Genomic DNA, 17,568 nt, shown 5'->3' with positions numbered 1-17,568 from the left:
AAAGATTCCTCTGAAAATGCCAGTGTTGCTACATAGTTTACCTATCATCATCATGCTTAGAATTATGTTCAACACTTCATATTAAATTTAGAGATGTGGCACTCTAAGTTCTTTTTTCATACCAAATATTTTTATTCTCTCATGAGGACACAGGAGAAAATATATCCAGTATTCTTTTTTCCCCCCTCTAGTCAGATGCGAAAATAGGAGAGAAAAACAACAAGGAAGCAGGAGGAGTGAACATGTCAGGAGCCAACACTTTAAAACAAAGAGAAAAAGAACATAAAGGTGATGATATGGGAAAAGACAGTTTTAGGTTATTAATCTTGGCTTCACAAAACAAAGTTCCCACTTCTTTTGTCTGTATCTCATATACATGGTGGAATATTTTCCTTTCTAACTATAGTTCTCACCAACAAGAAATGCAAAATTTACCTTATAGAGTTGGATTTTCTGACAAAGTAGTAAATTAGATGATGACACTTAAGATTTACCATGTGTGCTCTTGTCAGTTCATGCAAATCCTCAGCTGGAGCATGTGAGAGGCACATTAATTACATTGGATACAGGAATAATGTTTCTGCAGCTGCAGCAGTTTTGATATTTGCAGACTCCAGCGTACTCCATTTCTAATTTCACTGGCAGCTTGCAAAAACCAGCAGAATTACACTTATAAACAAAGGTCTGCATGGTAATTTATCTCCTATTGACTTCAGTGAAGTCTACTCATTGAGAATGCTAAGAGATTCATAATTATGAACTAAGATCTAAGACTTAGCTGAAGAAAATGAAAGACATGTTTGTTGCCTCTTCCCACTGATGTTGCACATATCTGTGATATACATAAGTGCCTATCTATACAACAATTAAACTATTCATTGAGCACTTACAAACCCACATGATAACCTGTAGGAATATGCACCACCACTCTATATAGATACTTAATTCTGGGAGTATTATTTCTCTTAGCAGAAATATTTACCTTGCCTCATGCATTTTGCAACTATCTTACCCTTTTTAGAGTTTTCTTTTCATTTGTTATGATTCAGGATTGATGCTTTTATTTTTGGAATGGGTTATCATATAAAAAAAAATGAAGGACTCTTAATAAACAAATGAAGATTAAATTATTGACTTCTCCAAAACATGTCTAGCAAACAGAGATTAACATCCTATGGCATACTTAAATGACACCTGGCCCAATTTTCAGTAGTATATGAACACAAAAGAAGTGGAATGTCACTGATTCAGTTGCCAATCTTCCAACAGAATAAGAGATGCCAACATGGCACTAGAATTCTGAAAATTTTCTGATACCTCCATTAAATCTAAAATGATTTAAAGAAGCAAGAGTTGTCTTTAAATGTTCAATGTAAAATCACTTCATTTCCAGGGTCCAAAGGTCCTGAGAGTTTACAGGTCTTTTCACGTCTCTATCATTCTCAGAATACCATTGCTTTCTTAAATTTATTGGAAGACAGTCTTACAGATATTAATAATGGCTACCATTTTTGGAAAATTCCATGTGTCATGTCTTATCTAAGTACTTTATATATAATAACTAATCTGATGAGATATTTGGATAAACTAGACTAAGACAAGCTTTAAATAATTCTCTAAGAGGACTCATATTATTATGGAAAATCTTATGCCTCCATAGTAATCTATGTCCAGAAATCAGTGCTGTACAGAAAGATTCATTCACTTGATTAATCAAGACGCTGAATATTTGCCATATACCTGGTAGTGACCTAAGCCTTGGGCCTTTATTAGTGATCAAGTCAGACACAGCAAGTCTTGAACTCAGGGAGCTTATAGTCAGATGTGTGCATGGAGGGTGAGTTAGAGGAAGCAAAATTAACAAGAGTTTACAAATCAGCTGGGGGAGGGGCAGATTAAAAAAAACACTTTTTATAAAGAGCAAGTTGTTTTCTGATGAACCAAAGGCTCAGCTCTACTAGTTAAGGGAGAGAGAGTAGTAGGAAATGAACAGATTTGACATTGTTTATAAGAATGCATATGGCAAGCCAGATAGCAGAATCTGGTAAATCTTTGCATCTATTTGTATCATTTTGGCTCATTTATAAAGCAAGGCAACTGGTGATTCTGGATCCAGACTTAAGTGAAAATGATAAAAACTTAAATACATTTAGATAATAATATCTTTAGTTTAACTTCATCTACCTTAAGCTAAACACTTTTTACTAATATACTCACAGCCAACTACCTCCTCCAAGGAATAAGTATAAAATGATAATATTAATCCCATAATTTCCAATCCATTTCCATTAAATAATAGGCTTTCAGATTTTTAAAATGCCAATTTTGTACCCAGTACAAGCACTCTAATATAACACTCCTAGTGTTATAGCATTTAGCATCATTCTGATTTCTGCTCTTAGGCTAGGTAAAGGCCCACCTACTTTTCCTTTAGCTCCTAGAAGGGCCAGAGAACCTGTACTGCAAAATAATATAAAGCTCTTGTTCAGAATAACTTAAAAATAATACCTATAAAAGTATATTTAAATACATTGACTCTCACCACCTTAATAGGTAAAATTGTCATGAATATCATACCTCAATTATCACGTGACTTATCCAAATGGAAACCAATACTGAAACTAGAACAAAAACTAAAGTAGCAAACTTTACAATATCTGTACTAAGGTGGTAGTAAAGTTCTTAATCTTGGTACAGAAATGAGAACCTAGGATAAGACTTGTATAGTTATCCCTTTTCAAGTGAGCTTTTATCCAGAAATGGATTTTAAATGAATAGGGCATAAAGAAAACCGTGAAAGACAAAAAAAGAAAAAAGATGGAAATGAGCAAAAAAGAGTCACCACAATAGCATTTGGGTTACAAAGGCCTCTTTTTAAAACTAAATGAGTTACCGATGAAACAGCATGATTTTAAGAATTACTGCACCAACATTTTTTAAATCCTCTCTAGTGTTTGGTTTGTAGCCAAAATCAAGTCCTTTGTCAAGTGTAGCATCTGTATCACCTATATATCATTATAAAAGCAGAATAGTGGATAGAAAATGTTCAATGTGGCTCTCACCTTCACTGTGAGATGTCCTGTTATCGATCTGAAAGACATGTCACTAGCATTGAAGATATTAAGTGTTTGAACAAAATAAAGTAGGGTTTTAAAAGTTAGGTGTGTTTAGAAAGAATCAAGAGTAAATATATTGACAGGCTAAGAAAGTAAAGTTCATTTCTTCTCCACTGGAGATATTAGTATTGGTCAGCTGGCTAGAAATTTAATTCTATTTTCTGGTTTTCATAGAGACTAAAAATGTTTTATAGCACCTAAAGTTCATAAATATCTAAACAGGCAAAATGATGTTCTACTAAGGGATTATTTACCAAATTATCTGACATGGATCTGAGTCTGAATATTTTCTAGATTAAACATTTTTGAAAAATTGAATTGCTATAATTACCTCGCTTATTTATTTATTTTTTATGAGAAAGATAAAGCTAAAGACCTGGTGATTTTACTGCTCGTAATTTCTGGATGTGGTATTATGGTTCACTATTATTTATCACTAGCACCACAGGGAACTGGAAGGAACAACATTATCAACTCTTCTGTACCAGCAAGATTGTGAGAAGGCAGAGTGACTGTGAAAGTGAAAGGTAATTTTCTTAGGGGAGATTGAACAAACTCAGGGAACTCAGAAACAAAGAAGCTGCAAGAAGAATACTCCACCAGATAAAAGAGTACTAACACCTGTTTTGCTACTTCTCACATCAAAAGGTGGAGCCTCGTGTCCCTCCTCTTGAACCTGGACTGACCTGTGACTTGCTCTGACCGGTAGATGGGGTGGAAGTGATGCTGGGCAGCTTGCAGGCTAGGCCTTCAGGGGCATGACGGCTTCCCTTTTGCTCTCTTGGAGCCCTGAGATACCATGTAAAGAGGTCCAGCTCCCCTGTCATTGGGACCATGTGGAGAGAGAGAGACGCCTGGCAAGATCTCAGATGTCACAACTATTCCAGCTGAGGCATCACTATGGGAGTAAAGCTGCCTTGAACATCCCAGCCCACATGACTGCAGCAGCATGAGGAGTCCTGAAGTGAGACTAGCAGACTGCAGAATCATGAGCAATCTATTTTTCTTGTAAATCACCGAGTTTTGGCATGGTTTGTTATGCAGCCATAGAAAGCTAAACAGGTACTTCATAAGAGCAGAAAAACTGTATTTCTCTGATTAGTTCATTTGCTTCTGGCAATTGACAGAACCACCTAAAAGGTTTATACTGCCTAAATGTGAATGCTTGGCTATGGGAGTGGGTGGTGTTGAAAAACTGGCTGATTCCCTAAGACTTTTTATAAGGCAGCCAGTGGGTAGGAGAGCAGTCATGGGGACAGACTACCACAGTGTGTCTCAAAATTCAGAAGGAAGCCTGTTCTGGATATTAGTTGATTATGAAGTGGTGAAAAAACAAGACATGGAAAACATTTTCAAATAACTTCTTAGGCTTTTTAATAACTCTGCCTCAGGAAATGTTTTATTAACTATGGAATTTTATTAAACTGCTAAGGAGCTAAGAATGGTTGGGAAGGGCCAAGGAACGTTGGGGTGGTAGGATATAAGGAACCATTCCCCTGAGAATCAATACCGATGGCCAGCAATAGCTGTCCTGCCCAAAAAAGGGTCATCACCTGTCCACACAGCATGCAGGGCCTCAGGTAAATTCTCCCTGTTCCTTAGAAGGTAAAAGGTAAGTAAGATTTCAAATAATACAACTATGGGATAGAGTATCACCAAACAGTGTTAAAACTCCCCAAAGTGAGAAATTGCTCATAGATCATTGTCCTAGACTGGTTTCTGGAAGCCACTTTCTGCAACTGATATGAAAGATAAATGCAAGGATTAATTAGATTTCTTTCTACTGGGTAAGAGATTCTACCCCGAAGATATTCATAAACACTCCTTCAAAGTAATTCTGAGGATAGGCTCGGTTAAGAGAGGGTGAGGATGGGATGGAGTGGGTTTGCTAAACCATACATACGGTGGCAAAGGAGTCTTCTTGCTACTGCTGCATGCAGTAGTTCTAATACTTCAGTGGGCGTACAATGCAGATTCTAAGATTTCTAGTTTAAGATGACAGACTGAATACACATGTCTATATTCTTTAACAAAGACTATAAAGTTGAATAAATCCACAGCAATGAAGAGAACCTGGAAAGGGCTGTTGTAAGATGAGACAGCTCAAGAGAATTCTAGGACGTGGAAAGGAAATAAAGGGACGTTAACTCATGTATCATCGCTCTGGAAGGTATATTCTAGGGCAAGGGTTGGCAAGCCAAGACCTATAAGGCAAAACCTGCTACTGCCTGTATTTGTAAATAAAGTTTTATTAGAACACAGCCATACCCATTTGTTTCCATGTTGTCCACAGCTGCTTTCATGATGGCAGAGCTGAATAGTTGTGACAGAGACCATGTGACCTGCAAAGTCTAAAAATATTTACTATTTAGACAAAATATTTTACCTAAATATTTCCTAATAGTTGGCCCTTCACAGAAAAAGTTTGCTGACTCCTGTTCTCATGTGTTCTTGGAGGGGAGGATAATATGGACAAGGACTCTCAGTGGCTCCACAGAACCCCAGGAAGGATGGGGAAACAACTGGTCTGATCTGCCCTGCCACATACCTGCATGCAGAACTCCTACCACATACCCCAAGCCAGAGAATGAGGGTGTCTCCAAAAAGGAAAGAAAAAAATCCCCAGGAGACAGATGACAATTTTCATCCCTGCCTCATAACCGTAAGTGAAATCTGACCAGTCTTTTAAGTGCTGCCACAAATGCCCGACTCCCAAGTAGCTTTTTCAGCATTTCATTTTTAAGTGTGGAAATCTTGGATCATGAGACATGTGGCACTGTGCTCCAGTAAAATGAGGATATGTGGAAAAACAGAAGAGGATTTGGATAGGAATAACAGTGGACTGTGTTTGGGAAAGACACAATGGAAAGGGTCAGCTGAACAACCTTCCCACCAGACAGGGGCAGGAGGACAAAAAAAAAATGCGTAGAAAAAAAGGAGATCCTCTATCATCCCTAATACAGTGGCACTTTTGTGGGGGAAATAGGATTATTTTAAGAAAGACTTTGCAATAAAGAAAGACAATGTAAAATTCCACAAAGCTGTTTAAGGGAAATAATGAATTTATGGTATATTCTAGGCTCAATGAACAATTATGCAAAACCATGATAATGTAAAAGCTGTACAAATTTCACTAAAATTAGTTGTAAAATGCTACTGGGAGGATTTGGGAGGGCAGATGGGGTATAAGAGAACTAAAGCTTCATTTATCTCTTAAAGGAAGCAAAAACAGGTCATGTCTAAACTGTTAAATCAAGACAACTGTATAAACACATACCTTAGAATTGTGAAGGTAGCTACCAAAAGAAATATCTAAAAGAATACAAACTAATATATTGCCTCTGGGATATGGGTCTAGAAGGTGGGGAGGGGCAGAGCACAAGCTATTTTATGCATTATAAATATTTTGATACCTTTTTGTTTTAGCATGTACATGTGTTGCTTTGATAATTTTTTGAAGTATATAAATGCATATTCCTGAAAATCATTTCCAGAAATATGGAATCAGCAGATCTTGAGGCACAGGAATCTGTATTTTTAAAAAGCTCTCCAAGTGGTTCTAACAAAATTAATCTTGTATCCCTACTTTCAGAAACACACATACAGAAGTAGCAACCACTAAAAGAGCAATGACATCTATCTGTTCAAACAGAGAAATGCCGGTGGCTAGAGAATGCTAGGATGTTTCTCTTTCAGGATACTTTCTTGTGCTTTCACTAATAAAATGAATAGATATTAAAAGAGGGCAAATAAAAACCAACAGGCTGTGAGTGATCTCATAATTCAACTTCTGTCTGTGGGAGCACTTGATGGATAGGTCAGCTTTCTTCCCTCTTGTATATGTTAAAAACCACACAAGCCTTGATTCAAAAATTAGCCTGGGGAAAAACATGAAACATCATGTAACAAGGGAAGCTTTTTAAACTAAAGGATGTAAGATAAATAACTATCTTTCAGACTCTGTGGTTTCTGGGTAAGCCACGTTACATCAAACTTGGTTTTCAAAATACTTTAAAGAATGTTTTCAGGGTCTCTGGTGTCTATAGATGATTGCTGAATTGTGTAGAATACTTAATAATCAGAAGTCAGATGGTTTGTGGGCACCATGGGAATTTCTTCTGAGAAACCTTCTTCTGGAGCATTGTAGGACCATTGGGAATTGCCTCAATTAGTTGTCAAAAAGCAGCCGGAGGCACACTGCCCTCATTTCCTCCTATTCTCTGTCCCCTCCCAAGAGTCACTGCCAACTAAGAAAGAAAAAATTCCCCACCTCATCCTTGTTTCTCTTGCATAGGACCCTAGGTCAATCTTTTGTACAGGGAATTTTTCTTTGTGTCTACACAAACATTGACATCTCTTTGACTAAATTAGAGATCACCTAGAGCTAGAAAAGTTGACTGAAATATTTTCATACTGACTCAATGTCAAATGAGACTGCTCACTTTTTAAATACCAATGATTTATCTTTTAAATATGTAGCATCTATTATTTTTGTTAATATTTGAGGTTCATTTATATATAAAGTCACTATAAAAAAAAGAAAATAAATTTTGTTTTTAACATGGATTTGTTTTTAAAATTTCATCCAGAAACTAGAAAGTTGGTTTGTTTTTGATTCATTTGTGAGACACCTTGCCCAATTAGAATTGAGTAGGCTATACTATAAAAGAGGAATTCAGAATTTAGCCCATTCAAATTTCATTTCTTTATTTCTAGGAGTATCCACTCATCTATCCATGCCACATGCAGTTACTGGGCACCTGCTATTTGACCAGCACTGTATTAGGTTCTAGGGATATATAAGTAAAGAAAACATCAGTCACAGAGTAAACCTCTATGTCAAATTGGTTGAAAATTTATGGGACAGTAATTTTAGATATAGGTATGTGCATTGATGAAATTTTGTTTTTTTAACTTGAGGATATATGACCATATACTGTTTTTTGATGTTTGTTACAAGTCTAAAATAATTAATCTTTACCACTTATTATCATTTTATACTTTATACTTCACCATAAACCCACACTGAAGGTGAAATATTAATATACACTACATTATATGCCATTAATGATGGCATATAAACGTTTTACTAGGAATTTTTTACTACCATCCCTGCGTATATGCTGTTTCCTAGTCCCATAGCCTTCCTCACTTGTCCACCCAGCAAACTCCTATTCATCATTCGAAACTCTGTCAGCATCATCTCTGTGAAGCCTTCCCTATGTACCTTGCAACAGAATTGAGGCCCCTTCCTTAAATACATATTTTTATTATTGAAATGATATAAATATGTGTTAACATGTCACTCATTATTTCTATACTGTATACTTCTTGGGGATAGAAGCATTTTTCTCTTCATTTTAGTAACCCTAGTGTAATTAGCAGAAAGTCTGGCACATTCATTCAGTATTTGCTGAATTGAACCAAAGAGCTGTTCCCTCTGTTATAACCATGGAACATCACATAAATGTTGTTTACATTTGATTTTAAATTATCTCACAATTAGAAGTAAACATTTAAAAATGTTTTAAATATTTAATGAGCATTACATTTTGTTTTATGTAAACTCATTTCCAACGAGAGAAATTATCATCCCTATAAGAGCCTAATAAAATTATATAGTTAGCAACACACTTGAAAAAATTCTGTTGCTTAGCTTAGTGCAATGGTGCACACCTGTAGTCCCAGCTACTTGGGAGGCTGAGGCAGGAGGATCGCTTGAGTTCAGGAATTCTAATCCTCCCTTGGTAATTTAGCAAGACTCTGTCTCTTAAAAAAAAAATTCTGTTGCTCATTCCTTCCAGTCTTCTAACTTTGTGCCAACATCATGGTTATTACAGACTCATTATATTTTGCTACAATTACTTGTTTATATATCTGAGGCCCCTCCTAGAGGTAAACTCATTGACAGCCAAGCCCATGATACTTCCTTCCATCTTTGTAGCCCTGGTGCAGGGCAATATTATGAAAGGGAGGTGCTCTACAAGAATCTGTTAAATGAACAATGGGAGACAGTGAATAGAATTAAATCTTTGGTTCTTCTCTCTCCATTAGAACCTACTTTATGATTACCTTAAATGAAGAAAATCTGCAAAATTCTAAATAAATACTACTAAGTGAAGTATCCCAAGAATGGAAAAACAAGCACCAGATATATTCTCCAGCAAACTGGTATTAACTGAGTAGCACCTAAGTGGGCACAAAGGTGCTACAGTAATAGGGTATTGGGGAGGTGGGAGGGGGGAGGGTATATACATACATAATGAGTGAGATGTGCACCATCTGGGGGATGGTCATGATGGAGACTCAGACTTTTGGGGGGAGGGGGGGAAATGGGCATTTATTGAAACCTTAAAATCTGTACCCCCATAATATGCCAAAATAAAAAAAAAATTAAAAAAAGAAAAAAAAAAAGAAAAAAAAATTCTAAATAAAGCTTTGATTCTGTTGTTGAATAACACTAACTTAAGACTGTGTGGGTGTGGCAAAATAGTAAAATGAGTAAGAAAGGAAAAAGATTTGCTGTGCAAATATTTTTATTTTGTCTTTTAAGTTTATACTGAAAGAATTCTTTTCTAGTTTTGAAACATCATATAATGGGTTGGATCAGAGAAAAATAACTAGGTTTTTATCATGAAAAGAATTGGATATGTTAAATATTTCACTGAAGTTTGACAGCGTTGGCCATCCTCTCCCCTTTGCTAAAACGTTATTAGTGTCATAATTTTTTATGTTAATATCACTGGATGAAAAGTAGAGTTGGACACTCCCAAAAATCACTGTTATAGAAAATTATTTACACATGATTTTTATAACAGTAGAGTTTGGAAAATGTGGTGAGTTAATTTTGAAACTTCACCTCAACTTTTAAGGAATGTGACATCTATTATATGTTCACTAGTGAGTGGCACTGACAAACATAACTCATAAAAGCATCTTCAAAAAAGTTATTTATATATGAACTGTATAATAAATGGTAATATAGCACTGGCGATTTTTAAAATTAAAAATATCAAATGAAATTTTCAATTTTATATTGTTTCTCTATGTACAAACCACTTTAAAACCCATGGAAGAACAATTCATCATTGTCTTGGTCATAAAAATGGCAGAACTTTTCCTCCAAAGTAATCTTCTAATTTGTGAATCTACTAGAACCCACTGACTTTAGAAAGCTGATAATATAAATTATATCAATGCTGTGAAAAATGTGAAAATGGTGAAATGGTTCTCTGGAGATATAGTTACTGTATTTTATAATACATTTTCTAAGGTATTTTAAAAAAATGGTACTACAAAATTCTTGAATCAGCATTTTAAATATGCAAGATAAAATTTAATTTCTTCATTTTTTTTCAGATGAGGAAATTAATATTTATAAGTTATGTGATTCATCCAAGGTCATGGGACACATAGGAGAATTTAGTCAGACTGTGAAATCAGACCTAGTTCATTACTTTTTTCTTTACTCTGCAATTTTCATATTTTATATTTTCCTGGCCTTAAACCTAACAATTTGCCTCTGTATTTGCACGTGAAATAAATTTCCATTATAATTTCGATAGATACTCAAGTAATTACATATAAAATTAATTTGTAAGGACTAGAAAAAAACCCATATATTAAAAAATTGCATAGGGACATATAAGACTAGTGCCATTAAAAATTTTTTTTCCTCTATGAGATGGGCATGCATATTAAATATTTAACCTGGGCAATTTAGCATGAGAATATTACAAGCTTAACACAGATTTAAAAATATTAATGGCTGAATGCAAGTTAGAAAAGTGAAATGTTAATCACATCCCTAAGAACAACTCTAGAGATAAATTAGAAAAGTATGAATCTCAAGAATCCACTGAATCCAGCAAACAGAAGGAGAAGTCTGAAAAACGAGGCAAAATGATATTTAAAGTTGTTTCCAAATTGCTTCAACTTCAACTTCATAATTTTAAACTTAGGGGAATCATATTTCATGGTTTTCATAAAGAGAAGTGAAGTGCTCTTTGCCTTTCAAGTTAAAAACACACCAAAAAGAACCCCTCATATTTGCCTTTAGGAAAAAGAGGTAGCAAAACAATTTTCGAAAGCATTAAAGCAACTTACCTGTTTCCATTTTTCCATCCTGTGCTGCAGGCCCATCTGGAATCACACTTTTCACCTGCAGAAACTCATCAGGCTCATCTCCACCAATGATGGTAAATCCAAAACCCATGTTGCTCTTTTTCAGGGTGGTGCTAAGGAATGTTCCCTTCAACTGGGATGCATCCCGGGTGAAGAGCGGTTTTTCTACATTGGCCAATGTAAGTTAAAAAAAGAAAAAGCACGTGTAAGGCAAGTTCTCAGATAAGAGAATGCAAGCCACTGAGCTGCAGCAACCCTGGGAGTGAAGGCGGGGTCTCCTGTGGCAAATGCAAGCAGGTGGAGTGGGTGGCGACTGCCAGAGCAGCAAAACTGTCAGAACTTTCTGCAAACACAGAGCCGTCCGTCCCAAGCATCCAGGGAAAGATGAAAAAGCTGTCTGCTTTGGAGAGAGACTGTCAAGTCAGTATGTCCATTCACTAAATTAGCCTTCTTGTACTTAAAAAGGGCTGTATCAACAGGCTGCCCAAACCTTCAGATAAAGAGGTCAAGGAGGCCAAATCATCCAGACACATCTGGATCTGACCCTCTGGTTGTCATGAAAGATTCCAGGAGAGAGGTATGTCAGAGTGGCCGGTCTCTCACTAAACCTTGCAGAGACAGGGGCAGAAAAGTGAAATGGACTTTTGGTTTTTTAGTTTGTTTGTTTTAAAGAGAATAAGAGCACAACATTTAAGCATGTGCTTATCACAAATAGAGAAGCAGCGGAATGTGATCACATATTCAAAGGTCCAGATTGTTTAGAAAGAGGACCTGGATGTGGGACTGAGTTAACTTGTGCTTACACTCCTATCTTGTGAGTAGCTATAAAGGTAACCAGATAAATAAATTTCTATTGATCCGATAGTGTTTAGTACACTCTAATATGTGAGCAAAAGCCAATACTGTGATATATAATTATGAATGTAAAGGTGACACATTTTGTGTCAATAATCTGAATAGAAGTTAAACCCATTTCATATAGGTTTGCCCACTAATTTGTTATATAATATGCTTTTCCAGATATGGTCTATAATAAATATATTCCTAGGCATATTAAATGCTTTAAAAATAATAGTCATATCTGTTATTTATATTATTAATATCTACTTTACATTCAATCTCAGGTAAGTATTTTATAGGATACTTTTTGAAATTTATTACATTTAAAGTGATTTGACTTGATACTTATAATAGCCAAATTGTGCATAATAACTCAGTTAAGTATTTTGTATGATACTTTTGTTACATTTTGGGTGATATGTAATTAAAAAACTATAAAATCATGAGTCACTCTATTAGAGTTTTACTTTATCTGTCCAGTTACATATCACATATATCTTCATTAAATATAGATCTTTTAAAAATATAAATTAAAAAAACACAATATAATCTTTTCACCTATGTTTCCTTCATCGAAGTAATGTTTACAATGGGAGAGAAGTTCACCAGGAGACCTTTACATTCATTGGGTTGTGCTGTAGGGAACGGAGTGCAAGTTATCAGCAGGCAAGTCTAGGCCTCCCGACTCCAAAGCCTCTTTCGTGCTTTTATTTATGAGTAGAAGCCCACGAGGTGTGAAAGGTTTGTGCAGCAACTCATCCCACTACGTGGCTACCAGGTGTAGTCAGGCCCAGCAAGCAGCCCTGGGACGTACCAAAGAGCCAGGGTCTCCCTGCTTGGTTGCGCTGATAGTAAGACAAGTCACTCACGCTGCGCGACCTCTCCCGGACAGCGAAGGGGCGGATGGATTTGGGCCTAGGTACTGTCGCTGAGGAGCTGTCTACTGTCACAAAGGAGAACAAGCCTCATTCTTGCGCTCAGGCTTTAGAGGACAAACCTATGGGTCTCTGAATCTGTGCAGTTTACAGTACCACTGTCAGAACCCATTCATCTCCACCTGGCAACACTCCGTCGGTTCCTATAAGGGATTGCCTGAAGCTTTAGCTTCATCTGTGATTGCTAAAGGCATTAGTTTAGAGACAACACAAACACCCTGGTAAAAGCTAATGGCAGCGTTTGGGGAAGGCAAACCAATTATTCAAAATGGTCCAAGCCACAAACATATTTGAATGAAAAGCGGGCAGTTTGACAGGCAATTTTCCCTCTGAAACATCGCATGCTGACATGGTATCATACCTCGGAAACCTGGGGCCTGCAGGGGCTTTGTTCCAAGTTCTGTGTGGGGCATGTTATGCTGCTGTAGCTTCCTTTTTGCTTCCAGGACAGGGTTTTCAAACTGTGTTCTTCTATTTATGTGGCTAAAAAAGAAAATTTCAAATTAGGATAACAGTGGGACAAAGTCATTTAAGAGAACATATGTATGGCTCTACTGAGAGCAGGTGATTAAGGGCCACCTTATGTGATTATAGTCAAGTGTCTTGCCCAGCACGTGGTCTGCCTTCTGACAGGGCTGGCCTGGCTACAATACACATTTCTGTGACAAGCACAGAGTTCTCAATGGCTCTATCATATGTTATTATATTTACATTATGCATGCTTCAGCTAAAAGAACTAGAATGTGCACCTGCTTTCTGGTCTACTGTGTTAGTTTGAGATAAGTTTGATGCGTTAAACTAAATGTTCGACAAATGACATTTAGACTGCATGGTCTTGGCAAAAAAGAGTATCCAAAGCCAAAGCTTTAGCAAGCCAAAGTTTGCTAAGGCCAAGCTTTGCAAAGACCCTGTAAACAGCAGGATAAATGTGAGGTAAATTCACTGATAGATTGTAGCAACCAGAGTTCACACTTTTTAGGGTCAGATCTATTAAAGGGCTGGGATCCTGGAAGAATACACCCAAGGATATTTATGGAAGTTACAAAATACCTATGTAGGACAATTAATGCTGAGTCAATCAAAAGCAACTTCATATTTACATGGTGATATGGCAAACTCATAGATATCAGACACAGAGTGGCTTGAAGCAACTGTGGCCCAGCTAAAGTGAAGGCTTATACTAGAAGAAAGCTATGACTTCCTGTGTAACAGGCTGTTTGAAATTTAGAGTTCCTCATCCACAGGAAAAGTAAGAACCAACAACCCTGCCTAGTAGTGGCTTCATGTTGCTCTTTCTCTAGGACATAAATGCCCCATGAGAGGGCTGATCTATGCATTGACTTTGGTTATTTATACACATCAAAATAAAATAATGGTATGAAAGCATGAGGAGGAAAGAGGAGTTAGAAGAGGAATCGACAAATACTGAGTACTTAACTCTGGGCCAGATACCATATATAATTTCCTCAGGAAATCCTCATAAAAATACAGTCTTGAATTCTAATTATCCCCCTTTTTCTACCTGTCCCATGACTCCTTCCCTAACCTCTCCCAGTGATATCCGCAGCCTGTGTGATGTCCCTCTCCTGGGGCTCTCATAAAACCTTGAACAGATCTCTCTCGTTGCAGTTTATTCACTTATTTTTTAATATCCTTCCTCCTTATTAAGAGGACTAGAGGTACTTCAAAGGAACAACAACAAAAGTAAACAAAATTAGGGTGAAGCTAGTTGAATCTAAGTGGGAGGTCAATGGCAAAATTGATAACATGGGGTCCTATTTGTTTACTGGAGTTATGTTACAAATTAGCTTTGAGCTTCAAGTTGTTAATTCAACAAGAGAGAGAAACCAATTATACTCTTCAGATAATTTAGGATAACCCAAACCAGTTGTTCAGAAGGACACAGTACTCCTATTATTAAGTTTTGTGACATTCTTTCCAGGTCTTGAATAAAGAGGTTTCTGTGATGTAATTGCAACATCTTAATTGACAATTTTATAATCATGAATTTCACAGGCTATACTAACTTTATCTTGGCATTTAAATGATTGAATTTCATGTTTATTTCCTTCCCTAGATTATACACTCCTATATACAAGGTACACGTTATTTATCGTTGTATACTGAGCATCTAACACAATGAATGACAATAATTTATTCATTAAATAACTAATGATGAGTGTGTAAGACTTTTGTTTTCAAATATATGTCAATAGTTTCAAGAAACCAAGAAACAGCTTTGAAATGTACTGGAATATCAGTTCTTCTCATTTCCTATCTGTTCTACTTCTGTTTTGCTAGGCCATTGTTTAGCATAAGCATAACTTTATCCTTAGAAAATACATTACAAGAACTATTTGGGATAGTTATAAATACAATAGGATTCCTCCAACTTGCCACCTGCATGTAATTGTTTTCTTAGAAAAGCTAATGTGTAGCCACCTGCTTTATAGACACTATGTTGAAAATATTCCATTCACCATCAAAGTGAGTTTCTAGAGTTCACAGAGAATGAAAATACTAATGAACTAGTTTGGCATGGCTTGTACCCCACAAATAGCGGAAGCCGGATACGGCTTTAGTACCCTAAGCTAATTGCTAACGAACATTTACATTGTCAGAAATGAAGTCATTCATTTAAAACTTAAAATGCTCACAAGCTCTAAAAGACTTATCACAAAGAAATGTGATTGTAGCTGAATAGAAACTTGTCTTCCTTATGCTTCCAAAATGAATACTTTCAAGTCCTTTTAGCAAGGATTTGGGGATCTTACAATGTGTACAAAAGATGTGAATGACAAATGCCATCCTTCCTCATTGTTTGGGCTCTGTGAGATAAGTACCAGCTATTTCTTCTAGCTTCCATACAGAATAGGAACCTGGGAAGCCACCAAGAATTCTTACTATTTAATTATATCTAGTCTATTGTCATATTTTACTAAGAGAAGCTTTAGATGTTCGACTCTAAAGGAGTAAAACTCATATTCTGCAGTGTGTATATCCTAACGACTTCATTTTCTCGTTATAGAAGGGAAAGAATACTGATGAGAGATGCTTCCATATTAAAACGGCAAAGGATGAAGGATATTCAAGGATGAGATTCTATTGCTCTCTCTTTGTTTTACATTCACTTATGTTCAGTCTGACCCCCTCCTCTCACCATGGAATGGAAACTTAAAGCAAGTTCATATGTGGCAGCACTTTGACATTCTGGATGCACCTGAGAGCTTTACAAACAAACATACAAAAAAGAAACACTCAGAGCCACCCTACATCAACTGGTTCATAATCTCAGAATGGGGTACACAGACACTGGCATTTATGTGTGTGTGTGTTTTTAAAGCTTCCCAGGTGTCTCGGATGTGCAGCTCAGGGTTGTAATTCCCTGAGTTAGAAGCTGAGATTGTAGGAAGAGGTATTGCATAAGGAGTGTCATGCCTGATAAGATTTATGTGGAAGTCTCTTTTTCTGTATGTGGCCTTGGGGAGTACTAGGAAATGCTATTTTGCTCCTGAAGAGGACTTCTGCTATCAGAAGTTTCAGACAAGAACTGAGGGAAGGAAATATTTGCAGCAGCTGATTAGATGATATGCTGCCAAAGGTAGTCTCAGGTCAGGATACTGCTTGACTGTCACTTTCTTCACTGTGGAAGAGAAATGGAGGAATTAGAAAAAAAAAAAAAGTCATGCTTACTGAGCCCATCAGTATGTGAAGGACGGGTCTGCGAAAGGTTATCAGGGCCATTATCTGACTCTAACCACCAACGCTCTGTCTATATTTCAGCCTGTTCATGCTTGCTTCACCTTGCTTTTCCTGGGGTTTCTGGAGAGGTGCACTCAGTGCATAGTCATGAATGACACCTTTGCACCCACCATGTTGACTCTAGTCGACAATTAGAAATGATCAATGTGGGCCGGGCACAGCAGCTCACACCTGCAATTCTAGCACTCTGGGAGGCCAAGGCCAGGCGATTGCTTGAGCTCAGGAGTTCAAGACCAGCCTGAGCAAGAGTGAGACCCCATCTTTACTGTAAACAGAAAAAATGTGGTGCATGCCTATAGTCCCAGCTACTTGGGAAGTTGAGGCTGGAGGATTGCTTGAGTCCAGGAGTTTGAGGTTGCAGTGAGCTATGATGATGCCACTGCACTCCACCCTGGGTCACAGAGTGAGACTCTGTCTCAAAAAACAAACAAACAAAAAGCTGGTCATGTGGGAGAGAGTAGACAGCAGCTTTTGAGTGGAGACTGTGGCACAGGTAAAATATTTCCAAGGTAGTTGAGGTGGCTGTGTTAATTTCTACAAAGCATGAGGTAGACAGTGCTAGTAAATATTTGTTATATTTGTTGAATAAATACATGGATGAAACAAGGTATGCATGGAAGGTGGTAGATTTCACTGTTTTCCAGTTTCATTCTTCCTCGTAATAAATATACATTGTGACAGTCAGAACTTGATGTGAAATTTAGGGCCAGCTCATTTGATATGACCATTCTGCATTTGGGTAAAGACCCGTGGAATCCTTCAAAACAGAGAATCTTTCAACACATTCTAGG

General features: G+C 36.9%; 1 protein-coding gene across 4 annotated transcripts in view; it reads right to left on the bottom strand.

Moving 5' to 3' along the window:
• The window catches only part of MAGI2 (membrane associated guanylate kinase, WW and PDZ domain containing 2), a 1,296,878-nt gene that overhangs the window by 286,127 nt on the left and 993,183 nt on the right, over positions 1 to 17,568 (bottom strand). For 3 of the 4 annotated variants that reach the window (XM_020289800.2, XM_076006486.1, XM_076006488.1), the window contains exons 8-9: positions 13,377 to 13,498; positions 11,223 to 11,405 (exon numbers count right to left, since the gene is read on the bottom strand). In XM_020289800.2, coding sequence (XP_020145389.2) covers positions 11,223 to 11,405; positions 13,377 to 13,498 — 305 coding nt within the window. Of the gene's footprint in view, positions 1 to 11,222; positions 11,406 to 12,894; positions 13,024 to 13,376; positions 13,499 to 17,568 lie in introns of all 4 variants that reach the window. The other variant, XM_076006487.1, reaches the window with a different exon arrangement.

This window comes from Microcebus murinus, chromosome 9 (assembly GCF_040939455.1).
Source record: "Microcebus murinus isolate Inina chromosome 9, M.murinus_Inina_mat1.0, whole genome shotgun sequence".
NCBI lineage: Eukaryota > Metazoa > Chordata > Mammalia > Primates > Cheirogaleidae > Microcebus > Microcebus murinus.
The sequence above is the reverse complement of the archived record's forward strand: the minus strand, read 5'-3'. Positions and strand labels throughout refer to the sequence as shown.